This window comes from Callospermophilus lateralis, chromosome 3 (assembly GCF_048772815.1).
Source record: "Callospermophilus lateralis isolate mCalLat2 chromosome 3, mCalLat2.hap1, whole genome shotgun sequence".
NCBI lineage: Eukaryota > Metazoa > Chordata > Mammalia > Rodentia > Sciuridae > Callospermophilus > Callospermophilus lateralis.
In genome coordinates, this window is record NC_135307.1 from 87524156 (window position 1) to 87546021 (window position 21866).

The 21866-nt window shown below is 41.0% G+C and overlaps 1 protein-coding gene across 1 annotated transcript; it reads right to left on the reverse strand.

Moving 5' to 3' along the window:
- Nucleotides 1–412: 412 nt before the first annotated feature.
- Ppp1r14d (protein phosphatase 1 regulatory inhibitor subunit 14D) lies at nt 413–14708 on the reverse strand. The gene is made up of 4 exons (XM_076850571.1): nt 14426–14708; nt 1007–1090; nt 776–808; nt 413–547 (listed from the first exon to the last, which is right to left on the reverse strand). Exons 1-4 carry the CDS (start codon nt 14663–14665, stop codon nt 482–484), a joined length of 423 nt encoding a protein of 140 aa, XP_076706686.1. The 5' UTR covers nt 14666–14708; the 3' UTR covers nt 413–481.
- Nucleotides 14709–21866: the final 7158 nt, after the last annotated feature.

Consider the following 21866-nt stretch of genomic DNA (forward strand, 5'->3'; position numbering starts at 1 on the left):
TTTGACATTTGAGCTCCCTTGTAATGCCAGGACACTATGTGTCTTAGCCATCTGCCCTCAGCTTGGCCTCTAGGCTTTATTAGATTGTGATTTCACCAAAGCAAAGCTGTTGACTTTCTTTGAGTTTTTAAGACCCATTTGGAGGATGGATGGATCAGGTATGTAGGTACAGCCTAATGACTTAGGATATTGGTCTTTGAATGAATCACTTCACCCTTTCCTTCCCCTGGTCCCTCTACACAAATATGCTCCACACTCCATTTAGCTGGGGCTGCTAAAGATTTTATCCACGTGGCTGACATGGAAAGCACTGGACAACAGCAGTGAGTGGCTCCCAGACAGCCTAGCTGCGACTGCACATATACTGGGGTGTACCATTGTCCCTCCCTGTCCTTTATATTCCTTGTCTGTGTCTCAAGGAACTGTATTCCTTTCAGCCAGGGTCCAGGGTACTGAGGCTGCTAAGGTAGTCTCTCCAGGTTTATTTCTGAGGCCGGCTGAGTCTTCGGAGTTTCTTAAGTTGACTGAGAAGCTCAGAGATAAAAGGCTGAAGGAGAAAGAAGAGTAAGATTAAGGCATGAAATCACACCCACGCACCACACTGCCCTCCCCAATCTCTCCCTGACTGTGATCCTAGCTTCCCTTAGCCAGGGAAGGAAAGAAGGATGCAGGACCAAGCTTTCCTTTCAAACATTCCTCTTCATTAGTGACCTTCCCACAACCACCCTTCACCCCCATCCCCCTCTTGCCCCTAGACCAGCAGAATATCCCATACCTCTGTGGGGCGGGGGCAGTTTTGGAGAATGGCCTGAGTAGAAGAGAGCAGAGAGTGGATCCATGAGCCAAAGTACATTCCTGTGAGTCCCACTCAATCTCCCAATAATAATTCTCCCCTCTGAAGTTGTTCTCCCCACTCAACCCAAGGAAGCAGACTCAGGGTTCCTGGGTCCACCTTGGTCTCAAACCAGCTTTTGGCCCCCAACCTCTGGGCCCAGTCTCATCCTACCTCCAACTGAGTCTTCTGCTCCTCTGTGGATAGTTCCATGAGAGCCTCCAGGTCAATCTCAGGCTCGGAAGGGACTGGTTGATCCTATTTGGGAAGAACACAGTGCTCAGACAGGCCTGGTCAGCTAGTTCTGGAGAGAAAGTTCCTTTCAGGAACTCACCCATCTCCAACCTCATCTCTGACTTCCTACATTTAGCCTCACCTTACTCACAGAATACCCATTTTCCATTCAACAGATATTTACTTAATACCTACTATGTTCTATTTGAAACAGTGTTAGGGTTCTTTAAAAACTGACTATACTTAATGGCAAGTTTATATACATTGTTGGTAGAAATGTAACTTGGTACAGTTAATTCAGAAAACAGTTGGGCAGTTCCTTAAAATGATAAATATAGAGTTATAATTGGACCAAGAAATTCCATTCCAAGGTCTGCCCCCAAGAGACATGAAAACAGGTCTACACAAAAACTTGCGCATGAGCCGGGCATAGTGGTACATGCTTGTAATCCCAGTGGCTTGGGAGGCTGAGACAGGAGGATCGCATATTCAAAGCCAGCCTCACCAATGGTGAGGTGCTAAGCAACTCAGTGAGACCCTGTTTCTAAATTAGGGCTGGGGATGCGGCTCAGTGGTCAAGTGCCGCTGAGTTCCCCCCCCAAAAAAAAAAAAAATTGCACATGGATGTTCATTAGTAGCATTATTCATTAATAGTCAAAAAATGAAAACAACCCAAGTGTCCCTCAACTGATGAAATGAAAAAATGAAATCTTGCATAGACAGATAATACTACACAGCAATAAACAGGAAGGAAGGAACAGTTTATCCTAAACATGGATTAACCTTGAAAACCTGTTAGTCAAAGAAGCCACTTACAAAGGCCACATATTGTCAATGACTCAATATATATGAAATATCTAGAATAAGCAAATCTACAGAGACTGAGGTAGATTAGTGGTTGCCTTGAGCTGGAAATGGTAGTGGAAGGGGATGGAGTGTGACTACTGTGCTTATGGTCTTCTTGAGGAGAAATAACGTTCTACAATTAGACTGTAATAATGGTTAATAATCTTTTAAGATACCGAAAACAGTTGAATTGCACACTTTTAAGTGGGTGAATTATGTGAAACCTACCTCAATAAAAATATTTCTTTTATAGTTATAGTTGCTGAGAGCTGGGGTAACACAGTGGTAGAACGCTTGCCTAGTATGTGTGAGGCACTGGGTTCGATTCTCAGCACTGCATATAAATAAATAAAAAATAAAGGTCCATCAACAACTAAATATAAATATATGTATATTTACATATATGTATACAAAAGTTATAGTTGCTGAAAAAATTAATACAAAGTTAAAAATTTAAAAATCTTAAGAGAACAAGAAAGCAAGTTACAGATTGAGAGAAAAGATTTGCAAAAGAAATATCTGATAAAACACTGTTATCCCAAATGCACAAAGAACTCAGTGCCCCTGAGTTCAATCCCTAGTACTGGGCGGGGGTGAGGGGGAAACCTCAAAAGTAAGAAGACAAACAATGCAATTTAAAAATGGGCCAAAGATGCCACACACCTGCAATCCCAGTGACTTGGAAGACTGAGACAGGAGGATTGCGAGTTTGAGGCCAGCCTCAGCAACTTATTGACACCCTGTTTCAAAATAAAAAGGGCTCAGGCTGCGGATGTGGCTCAAGCGGTAGCGCGCTCGCCTGGCATGCGTGTGGCCCGGGTTCGATCCTCAGCACCACATACAAACAAAGATGTTGTGTCCGCCAAAAACTAAAATAAATAAATAAATAAATAAATAAAATAAAAAGGGCTCAGTGGTTAAGTGCTTGAGTTCAGTCCCCAGTATGGGGGGGCGGGCAGGGATGGGACATGCCTGAATGGATATGTCACCAAAGAAACTATACAGACAGCAAATAAGCACATGAATGGATATGTTCAACTTCATATGTCATTAAGGAATTGCAAATTAAAATAATGAGAGCACTATGCATCTATTAGAATGGCAAAATATCTAAAGCCTTACCAACACCAAATGCTGGTAAGGGTGTGCAGCAACAAGAACTCTCACTCATTGCTGATGGGAATACAAAATGGTATAGGCTCACTACAAGACAGTTTGGCAGGTTTTTTTTTTTTTTAACTTTATTTCATTTATTTATTTTATGTGGTGCTAAGGATAAAATCTAATGCCTTACATATGCTAGGCGTATACTCTACCACTGAACTATAACCCCAGCCCCAAGTTTGGCAGTTTCTTACAAAATTAAACGCACTCTTGCCACACAATCCTTGGTGTTTACCCAATGAGATGGAAACACATCCATACAAAAACATGCACACAGGCTCAGTAATCCAGTTACTTGGAAGGCTGAGGCAGGAGGATCACAAATTCAAAGCCACCCTCAGCAACTTAATAAGACCCTATCTTGAAATTTAAAATTAGAAGGACTGGGGAATATAGCTCAGTGGTAAAGTACCCCTGGGTTCAATCCATAGGACCAAAAATTTAACAAGTAAAAATAAAATAAAAATGGCTGGGGAATGCAGCTCAGTGGCATTGGGCTCAATATCCAATGCAGGTGAAGTAGGGTTTGTAATAAAAAAAAAAAAAAAAAAAAACTTGTACACAGCTGGATGCTGTAGCAAGTGAAGGTTGAGGCAAGGGATCACAGGTTCTGGGGCAGCCTGGACAACATAACAACAGCAAGACTGTGTCTCAAGAAAACAACAAACCAAAAACCTACAAAGAGATGTTTATTATAGTTTTATTCATATTTGCCAAAATTTGGACACAAATATGATGGTCTTCAATAGGTAAATGCATAAGATTTGGAACATCTAATGAAATCTTTTTCAGTATAAAAACAAAATGAGGGCTGGGGATGTGGCTCAAGTGGTAGCACGCTCGCCTGGCATGCGTGCGGCCCGGGTTCGATCCTCAGCACCACATACAGACAAAGATGTTATGTCCGCCGAAAAACTAAAAATAAATATTAAAAGTTCTCTCTCTCTCTCTCTCTCTCACTCTCTCTTTAAAAAAAAAAATGAGCATCAACCCCTGAAAAAAACATGGAAGAACCTCAAATGTATATTGCTAAGTTAAAGAATTATTTTTTTTCTTTTTCCTTTTTTGCAGTGCTGGGGATTGAACTCAGGGCCTTGGTGCATGCCAAGTTACACTTTACCACTGAGCTACTTCCCCAGCCCTAAAGAAGTCCATTTTAAAAGGCTATATACTGAAGAAGAAGGTACTAGGGAATAAGATTGACCAAATGTGCATGTATGAATATAACATAATGAATTCCACTATTATGTATAATTATAATTCACCAATATAAATGTTTTTAAAAGGTTATATACAGTTGATTTCAACTATAACGAATGACATTTTGAAACAGGCTGATCTATGGAGACAGTAGATCAATAGTTGCCAGGGTTTGGAGAAGGAAAGGAGGAGGCAGAACACAAAGGACTTTTAGAGCAGTGAAACTGTTGAGTAGGATATGATATTGGTGAATATATGTCATTATACATTTTTGGCCAAATCCATAGAATGTACAATACTAAGAGTGAACCCTAAAGTAAATTATGATTTTTGGATGGTAATGAGGTCAGTGTAAGTTCATCAACTGTAACAAATGTACCATCTCTGAGGCTGGACATTGAGAGTAGAGAGGTTGTTCATGTGTAGGGACAGGGCATATATGAACTCTGTACCTTTCACTCAATTTTGCTTTTAACCTAAAACTGTTCTAAGGATTAAGTCTTTTTTTTTTTTGGTTCTGGAGATTGAGCTCAGGGGGACTTAACCACTGAGCCACATGCCCAGCCTCCCCGGTTTGTTGTTGTTGTTGTTTGTGTTGTTGTTGTTGTTTAATTTTGATACATGGTCTCGCTAAATTGATTAGGACCTCACTAAGTTGCTGAGGCTGGCTTTGAACTTGTCATTCTCTGCCTCAGCCTCCTGAGCTTCTGGGATTACAGGTATATGCCACTGCACTCAGCAAAGAAGACATAAGCTCAAGATTGAGGAGGCAGGGCTGGGATTGTGGCTCAGTGGAAGAGTGTTTTCCTAGCATGTGTGAGTCACTTGGTTTGATTCTTAGCACCACATATAAATAAACAAAATAAAGTCCATTGACCAAAAAAAAAAAAAAAATGAGTGGGAAGGAGGAGGGATAGGAAAGGGGAGGAAATTAAAAATGAATTTGACAAAATTATGCTATGTGCATATGTAAATATACCACAGTGAATTCCATTTTTATGTATTTCTATAAAGCACCAATTTAAAATTAAATAAATAGCTAGGTATGGTGGTGCATGCCTGTAATCCCAGGGGCTCAGGAGGCTGAGGCAGGATTCGAAAGTTTGAGGCCAGCCTCAGCAATTTAGTGAGGCCCTAACCAACTCAGAAAAACCCTGTCCCAATAAAAAATAAACCTAGCAGCTCGGGAGGCTATGGCAGGAGTATTGCAAGTTCAAAGCCAGCCTCAGCAACTTAGTGAGGCCCTAACCAACTTAGTAAGACCCTGTCTCTAAATAAAATATTTTTAAAAGCCTGGGCAATTCCCCAAAAAACAAAAGCTGAATGTTTTCTTTGATAAGCGGATCCATAGTGGGGCAGGGGGATAGGGAAGAATGAAAGAACTCTGGTTTGTATAGAAGAGAGTGAGGGGAGGGGTGGGACTGTGGGGATGGGAAGGACAGTAGAATGAGACTGACATTATTACCCTAAATACATCTATGATTACACTATTGGAGTGACTCTGCACCATGTACAGCCAGAGGAATGAGAAGTTGTGCTCCATTTGTATGCACTATGTCAAAATGCATTATACTGTAAAATCAATCAATAAATAATTTTTTTAAAAAAAGAAAAGATCATACCAAATCAGATCTATGCCAAAAAGGGGGGCTGGGGTATTCCTCAGTGGTTAAGCACCCCTGGGTTCAATTCCCAGTACAAATACATAACATACATACATACATGCATAAATGTAATTGGGGATGTAGCTTAGTGGTAAAAGTACCTCTGGGTCCATCCCAAGTACAATAAATAAATAAATAAATGATAGAGCAGTAGAGTAAAAGGAGAATAAAGAGGAGGAGGAGTGGAAAGCGGGGAACCAGGAACTGAAATGGAGTAAATTAAATTCCATGCATGTATGATTATGTCAAAATGAAGCCAACTATTATGTATGACTATAATGCACTAATAAAAGCAAAACAAGGGGCTGGGTTGTGGCTCAGTGGTACAGCGCCTGCCTAGCATGTGTGAGACACTGCGTTCAATTCTCAGCACCACATATAAATAAAAAAAAAAAAGGTCCATCAAATCTAAAAAAAATTTAAAAACCCAAAAAGCAAAACAAGCCAGGTACAGTGTCACACACCTGTAATCCCAGCAGCCCAAGAGGCTGAGGCAGGAGGATCAGGAGTTCAAAGCCAGCCTCAGCAACTTAGCAATACCGTTTCTAAATACAATACAAAAAAGGGCTGGGGATGTGATTCAGTGCTTAAGCACCCCTGGGTTCAATCCCCAGTACCAAACAAACAAACAAACAAAAAAGACATGAGTCAATATTTAATAAAATTAATAATTTTTTACTATTTTATCAAGGACTTTTTCTTCCTTTCTTTTCTTCTTCTTCTTCTTTTTTTTCTTTTTTTGTATTGTGATTGAACCCAAGGGTGCTTAACCACTGAGCCACATCCCCAAATCCCCAGCCCTTTTTATTTTTTGAGACAGAGTCTCACTAAGTTGCCAAAGCTAGCCTTGAACCTGCAATCCTCCTGCTTCAGCCTCCTCAGTCAGTGGGATTACAGACATGAACCTCAATGCCTGGCCATCAAGGACTTTCTTAAGTGAAAAATGACATGGTGGTAAAGAACATGATTACTTATACAAACTCATAATACTTTTTGTTGTTGCTGCTGGGAGTGAACATGGTGCTTTCCACATGCTAGTATGCACTCTACTACTGAGCTACGCCCACAGCCCAGTATTATTTTTCTGATTCACACTAAGGGCCAGCAATACTTTTGCATCATCAGTGCAAATCTCAACATAGTGAAAAAGGCAAACAACATCTTATAGTATTGTTATGAGAATAATCATGGAACCCCTAAAGGAGTCTTGGGAACCCCCAATGGTCCCCAGAGGAATAGCGACCGTATCCATGTCTGTATGGGGTTCTTTTGTTTTATTTCTTATTTTTTTCTTCTTTTTATTTTTTCTTTTTGGGGGGTTCCTTATCCCTTAGCTATATCCCCAGACATTTTAAAAATTTTATTTGTTTGTTTTGTCCTAGGGATTTAATCCAAGGGCACTTTACCACTGAGTTACATTCTCAGCCCTTTTTAAATTTTGAGATAGAGTCTCATTAAGTTGCTGAGGGCCTTACTAAGTTACTGAGACTGGCATAACTTGTGAACCTTCTGTTTCATCCTCCCAAGTAGCAGGGATTACAGATATGTGTGACCATGCTCAGTCATTTTTTTCTTACTAATTGAAATAGTTTTTCTTTTTTAAGTTATTGAATTTAGATTAACCCTAGCACTTCACATATGATGGAAATAAATATATTTTATGTTTAATGAGTAACAGTGGAGACAGTTAGGATAATAGTTGGATTTGTTTATACAGTTGAATCTAATGGAATTTTCCAGTGTTGGTTCCTCCCTTCCTTCCTCCCTTCCTTTCTGCTTCGAAAGTTCTTAGCAAGTATTTATCAGACTTGGATAAATACTTTCTAATCACCTTTTTTAGAGGTTTGAACATTTTACCTTTTCCATTTGATTATTTAATCCTTTGGAATTTAACTGTTCAAGTATCTGCCCAATGACTACTGTTTACTTGGCACCGTGAACTTAGGCACATCAGTGAACATAAAACAAAGATAAACTGGGCCTGGTGGCACACACCTATAACCTCATCCATTCAGGAGGCTGAGACAGGAGGATTTCAAATTCAAGGCCTGCCTTAGCAACTTAGCAAGACCCTGTCTCAAAATAAATAAAAAGGGCTGAGGATGTAACTCAGTGGTTAAGTACTCCCGGGTTCATTCCCTGGTACCAAAAAAAAAAAAAAAAAAAAAAAGATACTGCTTTCAAAGGCCTATAGATAAATGGCAGTCAATGAATCATAGTAAAAACAGGCATGAAGGGCTAGAGATATAGTTTAAGGTAAGAACACTTGCCTAGGTTGTGTGCTTGAGGCCCTGGGTTCAATCCTCAGTACCCAGGGAGCATGGGGAACCCAGGTATGATAAGCAATTAGTTATTTAATTTGCTTAAAGGTAAGTGCTATTTGGAGAACTTTTTGGAAGGTAGAGATGTTCCTTATCTGTTATGGTGGTTCATCTAAATGTATACTTCAAAAGGGCACATTTTATGCTATCAATTATAATTCAATAAAGCCAATTTTATAAATTAATTAAATAAATAAATAAGATAGATAAAAGAAAGAAAAGACAGCAAAAGGAAAAGAACCTCACCTACCTTCTCACTCTTCCCACTGCCAACAGGTAACCACTGTTAATACTTCTGGTCCTTCCATACCTTTTTAAAAATAAATAGTGCCTAAGTTAGCCCTTTCACCTGAGTTCTAGACTTTCCTCCTTTGCTTCTTTGTTCTCTAGTTCATATTATTCAACATTCATTCATTCATCCATTTTATGCTTATTTATTGAGTGCATGACACGTACTAAGCATTATGATGATTGCTGGGGTCATATTAGCAAAATAGACAGACATGATACTGTCCTTAAAAAGCTTATAATGCTGGGCATGGTGACGCATGTATGTAATCCCAGTCGCTCAGGAGACTGAAGCAGAAGGATCACAAGTTCAAAGCTAGCCTCAGCAACTTAGCAAGGTGCTAAGCAACTTAGAGACCCTATCACTAAATAAAATATTAAAAGGGCCTCGCATGCACAAGGCCCTGGGTTCAATCCCCAGCAACACACACACACAAAAAAAAAAAAAAAAAAAAATTATTGTCTCCTAAAGGATAGAGATGAGAGAAATACACAAGATAAGCACCCTGAGGAGACAGCACAGGGGAAGACAACCCAACCAACCCTGGGGTTCAGGAAGTGACCTCTGATCTGAGATCCAAAGGCTAAGAGTTAACCAGATGTTTATGCTAACAGTCAGGATGGAATGGCAGGGACCTGATTTTTTCTCAATATAAATAACTAGTAAACTAGACAAATATATTAACAATATTTTCAGACATCAGACAACAGGTAGCTTGGGACTATAATCCCAGAAAGAAAGGGAAAAAATAAGTAAATTCTGTAATTGTTCCATATTTCTTCCTGGAAAGACCGTGGAACAGAGAGAAAGATCCCAAGGAGAGCCCAGTGGTCTTGATAAATTGATGTGACAGAGATCAGAGTAAAGGCAGGTTGAAGTGGCTAGAAGTTGCTGGACAAAGTTCTGGAGAGGAATAAGTTACACAGAAAGAGACCTCCAGAAATTGCATGAGGGTTCTCTTCAGTGTGTTGAACAAGAAGATGCACATTCACTGAGTAAAATTTTACAAAACCAGATACTATGAGGCACTGAAAACACAAAGGTGAACAGACTTCAGGTAGGACTGGAAGACAAATCAAATTCCAACCACCAGGGTGGACAGTTTTTTAAATTATTATTTTAGTTGTAGATGCACACAATACCTTTATCCTATTTATTTTTTATGTGGTGCTGAGGATTGAACACAGTGTCTCACATATGTGAGGCAAGAGCTCCACCACTGAGCCACAACCCCAGCCCCTGGAGAGTTATTCTTGATCATGCAAGAATTCAGTAGAGACCTCAAAAGAATCATGCTTTACTAGGGGGGTTAAGTTATTCCCTAGACTAAAGGTTACTCTTTTTTTTTTTGTAGTTGTAGATGGACAGAATGCCTTTATTTTTATTTGTTTATTTTTATAGGGTGCTGAGGATTGAATCCAGTATCTCACGCATGCTAGGCAAGTGCTCTGCAACTGAGCTACAGTCCCAGCCCTAAAGGTTACTTTTAGACCAGCTCTAATAGAGCTTAAAAACAAGCCTCTGATGAATCAAATCAAATCACAAATAACTGTTTTTTATTTTGTTTTGTTTGTTTTTTAGTACTAGGGATTGAACCCCAGGGGCATTCTACCAGTGAGCTACATCCCCAGCCCCTTTTCTTTTTTATTTTGAGACTGTATCTCAATAAATTGCCTAAACTGGTCTTGAACTAGTGATCCTCCTGCTTCAGCCTCCTAAATGGCTGAGATTACATGCATGAGCCCTGCACACACCTTAAAAGAAGATTTTTAAGAATCCACTTACGTCAGTGTAAAATTTACAATGTCTGGTGTCATCAAAAATCATTAGTGGTCTGAAGATGTGGCTCAAGCTGTGGCGCGCTCGCCTGGCATGCGTGCGGCCCGGGTTCGATCCTCAGCACCACATACAAAGATGTTGTGTACGCCAAAAACTAAAAAATAAATGTTAAAAAATTCTCTTTCTCTCACTCACTCTCTCTCACTCTTTAAAAAAAACAAAACAAAACAAAACAAAACATTAGTGAGGCTGGAGCATACCTCAGAGATATAGTGCTTGCCCAGAAAAAGAAACAGAGAGGAAAGAAGGGAAGAGAAAGAATAATAAAGATAAGCTATAAAGGTTAAAACTTTGCCTCTATAAAAATCTGGAGTCTTGTCCCTCAAACCATTATTATATTGCTTATTCAACAAACACATACTGATATATAATGTACATATATACATATATTGAATATGATTGCCATTTCAGTCTAGTGTTGATAATAAGGGATCATAAGAGTTTGGTGTTCTTTCCTGCAAGTCTTTTTTTTTTTTTTTTTGGTAGGTATTAAATCCATGGCCTTGTGCTTGCTAAGCATATGCTCTACCATTCATCTCTCCACCATGGAGCCCAGTAATTGAATCAGGCTTAAATGAGCTAATAAATGTTTGCTTCACACATTATTTGCAATATTTTTTTGAAGTTGAAAATATAATAGGTTAGTGAAAAACATCACCACATCAAAATGACTGTTATCAAAATGACACCTGCCACCAGGGAGAAAAATATATGATAAAATCTATAGGAAACTACTAAGCTACATCCCCAGCTCTTTATTTTATTTTTTATTTTGAGGCAAGATTTTTTTAAGTTGCTGAGGGCTTTACAAAATTGCTGAACTTGGCCTAGAACTTGCAATCATCCTGCCTCAGCCGCCAATGGCTAGGATTACTGTTGTGCACAACCACATTCAGTGGAAAGAATATTTCAGAACCCTGGGGTGATCACCAGTGTCCCCTACTGATATGTACTTTAGATTTAGCCCCAAAGCAGTGATTAATGATAACCACAAGAGATCTTAACAAGTTATGGGAGATTTCAGTGGATTGAATGGTGATGGGAAGGGAAAAAAATAAAAGAAGTCAGAAAAGGTGGCACAAGCCAGTAATCCCAGAGATCTGGGAGGTTAAAGCAGAAGGATTGCAAGCTCAAAAACAGTCTCAGCAACTTAGTGAGAACCTGCCTCAAAATAAAAAACAAAAAGGGCTGGCGGGTATAGCTCAGTGAAAGAGGGCCCAGTACCACCCCCCCCAAAAAAAATAAATAGTAAGCAAAGGCTGTGAATGCAGATGAATCTTTTAAGACATCTGGCTATGTGGAGATAGGAAGCAGGGGATCATAAATAGAGGAGGGCATGGGACTGAGGTGTAGAGTGCTTGCCTAGCACATGTGAGGCACTGGGTTGGATCCTCAGCACATAAAATAAATAAATAAAATAAAGGTATTATATCTATCTACAACTAAAAATTAAAAAAAAAAAAAAAGGAGGAGGGCATGTTGTTAAACAAGGGTCTCCTTAAAATAGGAAAAATGTGTGTGTGTTTAAGTCCCTGCCCAGAAGCCAAATCCACACTCTAGCTCTGGACAACAGGAGCTCCAGGGTCCTGGTTCTGTTTGTATCCCCAGACTTGGTTCCTCTGAAGACCCCACCAGGCTGTACACCCAGGGAGAGGTAGGGCCCTCCAACAAAGGAAAGTTGAGTTGCACTAAAATAAACAAATGACTCATCCCTATACCTTGGCAGGTGGCAAGGGGCTCTATGAAAGCAGAACTGGAGCAGGGTGAACCTGGAGCCTGTGCTGCCTTGACCTCTGGCCAAGATGTCCAGCCACCTGGGGCTTCCCCAGGCACTTAGTTGCTTCCTGCTGAAAAGAACAAGGATTGGGAGAAGAACTGCCACCTGGCACCTTTGGACAATTGCCATGGTAACCACAGGCCAAGCATTTTATTCCGGTCATTGCCTGGGAGTGGTCCTCCCACATGTACTGTTTTCTAATGTTATGGGCTCATAATTGGGTAGATTCCTCCTCCTCCACCTTCATCCTGCAAAGCAAGGTTCTTTGGCTACTGTCTTTCTCTGATGCCTGACAGAATTTGCCTGAGGTGTCTGAAATATGAGACTTTTCTTGCAAGTGCACAACAAACAACCTGAAATTGAAATTGAGCCAGTGGAGAGTTCTGAAAGTAGTGAAGGGTATGGAGGGGCCCTGCAAGGTCAGAGCAACAAGCCAAAAAAATTTTGCTTCTCCAGCTTATAGTTCTAGGGCATATCCCCACCATGAGTGGGCTCAGGATGCTTCAGGGTTCGTGGTCAACACCCTTGAGCCTGTGAGCTTCAAGACTGACTGAACCCCATTCATCACTCTTCCCCACCCCCAACAGCAGGATCACTGACAGCCCTTACCCATTCAAAACTCACAGGTGGCTACTGCCCCCAAAAGAAAAGATAGGGCCTGAATCAAGGAGGAGAAACAAGCACCACATCCTATGGACAAGCAGGACTCCTGGTTCTCCGGTTCTCTCATGATTCTCAGCCCAGCCATACATTAGAAGCAATTGTGTTGCTTTTGAAAACTGACCAGAGTATAGACAACACTTTAGTAGATTTAAATTCAGTTGAAGTGGTGCTGGGACATTGGTGTGTGTGTGTGTGTGTGTGTATTTAAGTATTTCAGGTGTGTCCAAGTTCTGCAACCAGAGATCTGGTTTCAACTCCTGGTCCTTCCCAGTGTTGTGACCTTGGACAAGTTACTCAACATCTCTAAGCCGCCATTCTCTCAGCTATAAAAGAGTGCCAACCTAATGGAGCTGTGAGGAGGATTAAATGAAATAACGCATGCTTGGCCATTGTGCCCAGAACATAGTTAAGTGCTCAAATATTATTCTGTTGAAGCAGCAGCTGTTACTGTTCTGGGACTCAGATTTGGAGCTAAGATTTCTGAGTAAGAAAGTGACACAGCCAGGTGCAGTAGCACACACCTTCCAATCCCAGCCACTCAAGAGCCTGAGGCAGAAAGATCGCAAGTTCAAGGCCAGCCTTACAACTTGGTAAGACCCTTTCTCACTAGCTCAGTGGTTAAGTATCCCTGAGGGAAGGAAGGAAGGAAGGAAGGGGAGGGGAAAAAGGGAAGGAAGAAAGGGAAGGAAGGAAAGAAAGGAAGGAAAAAAGAAAGGACCGACTACTTCCAGTGCTGGGGGTTAGACCCATCCTTTACCCAGGGTGGGATTGAGAGGAATCAGAGTCAGGTTCAAAGGGAGATGGGGTCATGGTATTGGCACCCACCCCTGGCTACTCTCATTTTCTAATGCAGTTCTGTCTATTCTAGGAGGGTGTAGATATAGCCAGGGCATGGCTCAGGAGGCTGAGGCAGGAGGATTAAGAGTTTAAAACCAGCCTCAGCAAAATCAAGGCACTAAGCAACCCAGTGACACCCTGTCTCTAAATAAAATACAAAATAGGGCTGGGAATGTAGCTCAGTGGTCAAGTGTCCCTGAGTCCAACCCCGCCCCCACCACCAAAAAAAAAAAAAAAAGAGGATGCAGATGTTCTGCATCTGTGCGGACAGTATGGTACAAGGAACTAGTTAGCACTTACAAAGTGGCTAGTGTGAATGGGGACTTGAATTTTTTACTTTATTTAATTTTAATTAATTTAAAATTAACAGCTACATGTGGCTGATAGCTACAGTGTTAGATAGTGTAGAACTAAACATATATGTGTTGAGGATAAGAATAAATTAGAACAAAAAATAAAATATTCTAGCCAAGGATTTTCCCTCTGAATATGTCATTTGAGCCTCAAAAAATAGTTCCAAAGAAATATAACAGGTATTGAAGACCCATTTTATAGATTAGGAAGATCACACCAGATTGCAATGAGTGTTAGAGGGACAGCCAAGACCTTTTCTCATCTATCTGCAGGAAAATTTCTCTCTCCATTGGACCATCTCATATCAGCCCTCCAGCTCTTCTCCAGGTCTTTGAGCAGGCTCTCTCAGTCCCCTGGCCAGGGCTCAGATTCCCTATATCCTCAGTCCTCCCCAGTGCTACTCACCTGGAAGAGCTCTTGAACCTGAGCATCCACCCATTGCTCCATATCCAACCAGCGCTGGAGCTGCACCCGGTCGTATTTCACTGTCAGTCGGCTGGGTCTCCTGGACCTGGATATCCTAGAGGGGTCTGTGTCTGAGGATGATGTCCTCCTCCTTTTCTCAGAAGTCCACTGGACCTTCTTACTTGGGTTCTCCTTGTCTGGGTTGGGAGATGTACAGGAAGCATGGCTTGAAGACAGCATGGAAGGACTGACCTGGGCAAGGAGCTGAGAAAAACTGCCAGTCAGACCAAGAGCACAGAGGGAAATGAGGAGACAGAATGGAGGGAGAGGCCAACGGGAAGGCAGAAGAGAGGAGGGCCAAGGGCCCTGGGAGTGGTGAAGGTCAAAGATCAACAGGCCTTTGGTGCTGGGAATGCCAGTCTCCTGGCTCCTTACTGCCAGTAAGTGGCACTCCAGAGCTGTGCCCCAGTTTCACTTTCTGTAGCTGCTGAGGCCCACAGTATCATAAACTATAGACAGGCAGAAGTCCAGAGGCCACCATTCCCCAGGAGGAGGAAAGAAGGGACCTTGGATCCTGAGAGGTGAGGGGACACAATGGGTGCCCTTTGGGGAGCTCTTGAACACCTGAGTCACCCACCTGAGAGCCCTCTGCATCCCACCTTCTTGGTACAAAATCCACTCTGGGCCCCCAGGCAGCTATAATTAATTCCAACAAGAGCAGGGCCCCCGGCGACAGGGCTTCCTGCTCAGAGCTTGGCACCACAAAGGCAAGTCTCAGGTGGTTGATGAATTGGGAGTTGGCTACCTAAGGACCTAATATGTTCAGTGCCCCTTTATGTCCGGGTATGTCTGAATGTGAGCTGCTATCAGCCTGGCCTGTGTGCTTATGAAGGCAAATTTATCAAGTTAGTCTACCCTGCCTGTTCCCCAGAGGCAGTTTCTTAGGAAGCCATGTTTATCATCACATGACCCTCTGCTGATTCAGCTCCTTCCTGACACAGAGGAAACCTGCAGACTTAACTAATACCCAGGTGTCAAGGACTAGTACTTTAGATAAGCTTGCATTCTAAAGGGAGGATAGGTTTGTTCCTTTGTTTAGTCTTTTCTAAATTTTCTTTTCTTTCTTTCTTTCTTTTTTTTCTTTTCTTTGGTTACAGGAGAATACTATAACTTTTCTTAAAGAAATGAATGCTCAGAAGGACAAACAAATTAAAATGAGTTTTTCTCCTCTCCCCAGCAGCACCTCCACCAACAGCTTGTGGCTTTAGCTCTTCTGCAATCACCATTATTTTCCCTTTATGGAATATCTTTTTTTTTTTTTTTTGCATTTGTCAGTTAGACATATCTTTTGTCTCTTCAATGTGAAGGATGAGAAATTAACTTACACTAACTTTCTTGTCCCCTTCACGTTCAACATTCCAATTTGTGTTTAAATACTTCTTTTCAGATAACGGTTGCCTTTAGGATGTTGAGTTTCTGCATGCACTGTATTGACTTCTACTATCATACAACAATTATTAAAAGAGGTTTGGAAAAACGTGAATGCCAGGCACAGTGGCCCATGACTGTACTCAGCCCCAGCTACTTGGGTGGCTGAGGTAGAGGATCACTTCAGCCCATGAGTTCAAGGTTAGCCTGGCAAAGTAACAAACAGCAGTCTCTGAGAGAGGAGGGGGGGGGCGGACCCTGCTTTTATAAAACTTATAGTTTGTTCTGATGTAAAAATAAACATTAGTTGATTAATCCAATGAAAGTAAAACTACCACTTTATTTAGCAATTTGAAGAAAGGGTGGGTAAAAAGTACTATAAGAATGTCCAGTCCTGTGAGTCTGTGACCTAGTGAATGAAAACATTCAAACTGAGTTCTGAAGGTTTAGTAGAAGCTAACTAGGCACAGAGGTCAACATAGATGGGTCTGGCTGAAGACAGAGCATATGTGAAGGCCAATGGTAGAAGGGAGATGGTGAAGTTGGGTGTGGTGGTACACACCCATAATCCCAGCAATTTAGGAGGCTGAGTCAGGAAGAACACAAGTTCAAGGCTAGCCTGGGCAACTTAGTGAGACCCTTATTTTTATTTATTTTTTGGAGAAGAGGGGTATTAGGAATTGAACTCAGGGGCACTCAACCACTGAGCCACATCCCCAGCCCTTTTTTATATTTTATTTAGAGCAGGGTCTTATTGAGTTGCTTAGGACCTTGCTATGTTGCTGAGGCTGGCTTCGAACTTGCAATCCTCCTGCCTCAGACTTCCCAGCCACTGGGATTACAGACATGTGCCACAGCGCCCAGCCTATTTATTTATTTTTAAAAATATCTTTACTAGTTGTTGATGGACTTTATTTTATTTACTTAGTTATGTGTGGTGCTGAGAATCAAACCCAGTGCCTCACACATTTGAGGCAAGAGCTCTATCATGGAGCCACAAGTCCAGTGCCCCCCCAACTTATTTTTATGTAAATTTTTAAATTTATATATGAAGCAGAATGCATTGCAATTCTTATTACATATATAGAGCACAATTTATAGAGCACAACTATCTCTGGTTGTATACATAATATATTCACACCAATTCATGTCTTCATATATGTACTTTGGATAGTAATGATCATCACATTCCACCATCATTAATTACCTCATGTCCCCTTCCTTCTCCTCCACCCCTCTGCCCTGTCTAGAGTTCATCTATTCCTCCATGCTCCCAGTCCCTATCCCACTATGAATCAGCCTCCTTATATCAAAGAAAACATTCAGCATTTGTTTTTTTGGGATTGGCTAACTTCACTTAGCATTATCTTCTCTAATTCCATCCATTTACCTGCAAATGCCATGATTTTATTCTCTTTTATTGCTGAGTAATATTCCAATGTGTATATATGCCACATTTTTTTAATCCATTCATCTACTGAAGGGCATTTAGGTTGGTTCCACAGTTTAGCTATTGTGAATTGTGCTGCTATAAACATTGATGTGGCTGTGTCCCTGAAGTATGCTGTTTTTAAGTCCTTTGTTTATAGACTGAGGAGAGGGACAGCTGGGTCAATTGGTGGTTCCATTCCCAATTTTCCAAGAAATCTCCATACTGCTTTCCATATTGGTTACACCAATTTGCAGTCCCACCAGCAATGTATGAATGTGCCTTTTCCCCACATCCTCGTCAATACTTATTTCTATACTTTTTTTTGTTTGCATGCATAATAGCTGCCATTCTGACTAGAGTGAGATGAAATCTTAGAGTGGTTTTGATTTGCATTTCTCTAATTGCTAGTGATGATGAATATTTTTTCATGTATTTATTGATTGATTGTACATCATCCTCTGAGAAATTCTATTCCATTTTTATTTTTTCAAATAAAAAGTGAATTAGTGACAATCCACTTTATTTAGTTACTTATATTGAACTCAGGGGCACATCCCCAGCCCTTTTTTCTATTTTATTTAGAAACAAGGTCTTATTGAACCTGGGGATTGAACCCATTGCCTTATGCATAGGAGGCAAGCACTCTACTAACTGAGCTATATCCCTGGCCCCACTTTATTGTTTTTAAGATTCACTAATGGATTCCAACATGTTTTTGTAGAACAACTTGATGATTTAGTCACTCAATCACTGTTATTAGACATATAGATTGCTACTAATTTGCCATTATGAACAGTGCTGTTTGGAACATTCTTGTAACTTTCTTTGCTCACATTCATGATTTATTTCCCTTAATAGAAATTTATAGAGGTGGAACTACAATGTCATAGGATATGCAAAACTGTGTGGGGGGTGGTATTTATGGATATATTGTTGTCAAGTAAACTGTATATAGTTTGAAATTCTATACTATTTTCAGTTAATAAGTGCAGCAGTTATCTCTTGCTGTATAACAAATCATCCTAAAATATATCAGCTTTAAACAATAAGCATTTGTTATATCACTGTTTGGGTAGGTGAAGATTCTGGGATTAGCTCCCTCAGCTGGGTCCTCTGGCTCAGGAATTCTCATAAGGCTGCAGTCGAGGTGTCAGCCGGGCCTGTAATCATTTTAAGATGCAACTGTAGGAGGACCTACTTCGAAGCTCACTTACATGGGTGTTGGCAGGTCTTGAGTTCCAGATGCTATTGGCTAAAGATATGGGTTCCTTGTCATGTTCCTTGTTATTTAGGATGAGGCATGTCAATTACATTAGACCAGAGAAGGAGAAAGGGAGGGAGAGAAAGAAGGAATTACAGTCTTTTGTAATCTAGGGAGGTAACATCCCATAACTTTGGCTATATTTTAGTCATTAGAAGCAAGTGACCAGATTCAGACACACTGAAAGAGAAAAGATTACACAAGAGTGTGAATACCTGGAGGTATAGATCACTGGTAGCTAGTTAGAGGGTACCTACAATAGAAAATCGTGGGCACTTTCAACATTAGAATTCTTCAAAAATATCCATTTAAGGGCTGCTGCAGTATCTGAGAGGGTCTATCCTATCCCCCTTTAAATAAAACTGATAGTGGCCTAATCTTCAAAAGTATTGCATTACTTCCCCCTCAAAATTCCTCAACAAAAATCATTGTTTCTGGCATTGTGGCTCAGGGGTAGAGTGCTCACCTAGCATATGCGAAGTCCTGGGTTCGATCCTCAACATCACATAAAAATAAACAAATAAAATAAAGCTATTGTGTCCATGTACAACTAAAAAATAAATATTTTTAAAAATCGTTGTTTCTGCAATATAATTAGTTGACTTTTATTTAGATGTTTAACAGTAAAATTCATTTTGTAATTGTTATCCTTCTGTTTCCCTTATTATTGGCATTAAACCACCCAGATATTCAAAAAGTTAAAACAGAAACAGCATTTACTTGCTCACAATTCTGCAATTTAGGCAAGGCTTGGCAGGATCAGCTAGTCTCTGCTGAGGGGACTTACTGGGGCAAAAGATGCAAGACAGCTTCACCCAGCTCCTTAGCTGGGGGTAGGAGGACACTGGGAACCAGTCAGGCTTCTCTCATTTCCTTCAGTCCTTCATCCTCATGGCCCTTTCCTCTTCAGATGACTCTCTTTTCTGCAAAGTACTCAAATTTCTATATATCACTACTGACTCTAAGAGGGAAAGTTAGAAACTATAGCCTAGAAGTCTAGAAGTCACATGGCACCATTTCTGCTATGTCCTATTGGCCAAAGCAAGCAGTGTGAGTCAAAGAGAAGGGAAATAGACTCCACCTCTTAGGAGGAGAGTAAGTGGCAGATGAAAGAATTAAACACAATAGTGTAGCCTGGCATAGTGGTACATGTCTGTAATCCCAGTGGCTCAGGAAACTGAGGCAAACGCAAGGCCAGCCTCAGCAATTTAGCAAGGCCCTAAGCAATTTAGTGAGAGCCTGTCTTAAAATGAAGGCTGGGGATGTAGATGAGTGGTAAAACTCTTCTGGGTTAGATCCCCAGTATCCGCCCCCCCCCCAATAAAATAAACATCAAAATCTAAATATGAAGCCCACTGCTCAACCACATGTAATCTTATTTCCCGCTCTTCACTATGGGACCTCAATAATTATGGAATTTCTGTGTATGGTAAGAACAGTAAGTGTTGCCAGAGCATGAATCATACATGTCAAGTGCCTGGAAAGAACACAGTAGGTGTCCATTTTCTGCTACTTCACAGAATACCTGAGACTAAGTAATTTATAAAGGAGTTTGTTTAGTTCACGGTTCCAGAGGTTAAAAGTCCAAGATCTGGAGCTCAGATCCAGTGAGGGGATTATGCAATATCATAACAATGGAGGAAAAGTAGAAAGGCAGGTGGGCATGTGCAGTAGACACAAAACGAGAGGCAGCCTCACACTTTTTTTTTTTTTTTTTTTTATGTTGTTGTTACTGGGGATTCAACTCAGGGACACTCAACCACTGAGCCACATCCACAGCCCTATTTTATATTTTATGTAGAGATGGGGTGTCACTGAGTTGTTTAGTGCCTCACCATTGCTGAGGCTGGTTTTGAACTCATGATCCTCCTGTTTCAGCCTCCAGAGCCACTGGGATTATAGGCGTGTGCCACCACACCCAGCACAGCCTCACACTTTTGACAACCTGCTCTCATGGTAACTAATCCAGTCCATCAAGAATTGACACTGTTCCTAAGAAAGGCATTAATCCCTCTTAATGACCTAATCATCTCTTAAAGTCTCCATCTCCCAACACTGCCACCATGGCAGATTTCAACATGAATTTCAGAGGGGACAAATCATAACAGCAGGCATCACAAATGGTGGCTGCTTACCACTTGAAAATGTTTTGTTTCAGGCTAATTGAATCTGAGGTGAGGGTAAATTTTTCAGATAAAGGTAGAATTGCAAGTATCATAAGCCCAATGTTAAAGTGTGGGAGTAAGGTGGGCTTACCTGGGCTCCTATCTTTTCTCTGCCACTTAACTGCTGGATAATCTGACAAATTAGTTCACTTATCTGAGCCTATTTACTCATCCATAAGAATGGGAATAAAAAGAGTAATGACTTCCTTGGTTTGATTTGATCTTAATGGGTAATGTGTGGGAAGCACTTAGGAATAGGGTTAGAGCATTCCCAGTGCTTGATAAATGCAGGTTTTTGTAATGGTGTGTATAATGGGTATAATGACAAACTTCTGGTAATGTAATATCACTATATGTTAATACTCTCCTGTATCAGGATTCTTGACATATAAACTTCTGGAATCAGATCTTGACAAAAACTTTTCTTCTCAGTAGCTGCACCACAATCATTTGCTTCTTTCCTAACTAACCATCATGGCCACCACTATGGCAGGGGATATGGAACACCCCTGAAAATCCAAAGAGAAGACATACCCCAGCTCCCAACCCCAACGCCCATAATGTGGGCAGTTGGTAAATGTTGTTGTTCATGAAGGAAAATGATCCTTGGCTACAAGTCCTACTAGGTAAAGCTGCTCTGTATGAGAAATGGGGAAGAATGTTCCCATTGGGTCAGGGGTTCCTAAAGATATCATGAATAGATGTGATCTCTTTTTTGGGGGGGAAAGCATTAATATAATTATCCTGTTGTGTAGAGAATGGTCTTTTAAGAGTTTTTCACTTAGGAAGGGCAAAGAACTTGGCTTCCAGGAGGCCACGGTTTTGTGAAGGACATTAAATCACCTACACCTGTAAACTGGGTCCTTTGAGCTTCCATGGATGACACTTCACTGGAACAGAGTGCTCAGCTGCTGACCTGGAACAACCCCTTTGTGGGAGGGTAGAGGAATCTGAGCTTCAGATAAGGGAGCAGCCATGGATGAGGGATGAGAGACCATAAAGAAAAATACAAGTTGAGGAAAGGTCTCAAACGAAAGGGAACCACTGTGGTCAAAGGGAGAAGTCTGGACGAGGGGAATCGCCTTGGTTTTTCATTCGGGCAGAAAGGATGACTGCCAGGAACTGGCAAGGGTGATGACACTGGAGCAGAAACCC

What these genes read in the sequence shown, in the direction of transcription:
- Ppp1r14d (XM_076850571.1), bottom strand. Translation starts at nt 14,665, where the DNA reads ATGCTGTCTTCAAGCCATGCTTCCTGTACATCTCCCAACCCAGACAAG. An exon ending in AGCAGAAGACTCAGTTGGAG is followed by an intron (nt 809 to 1,006) that starts GTAGGATGAGAC and finishes TCTTCTACTCAG; the next exon opens with GCCATTCTCCAAAACTGCCC. An exon ending in ACTGCCCCCGCCCCACAGAG is followed by an intron (nt 548 to 775) that starts GTATGGGATATT and finishes TTTCTCCTTCAG; the next exon opens with CCTTTTATCTCTGAGCTTCT.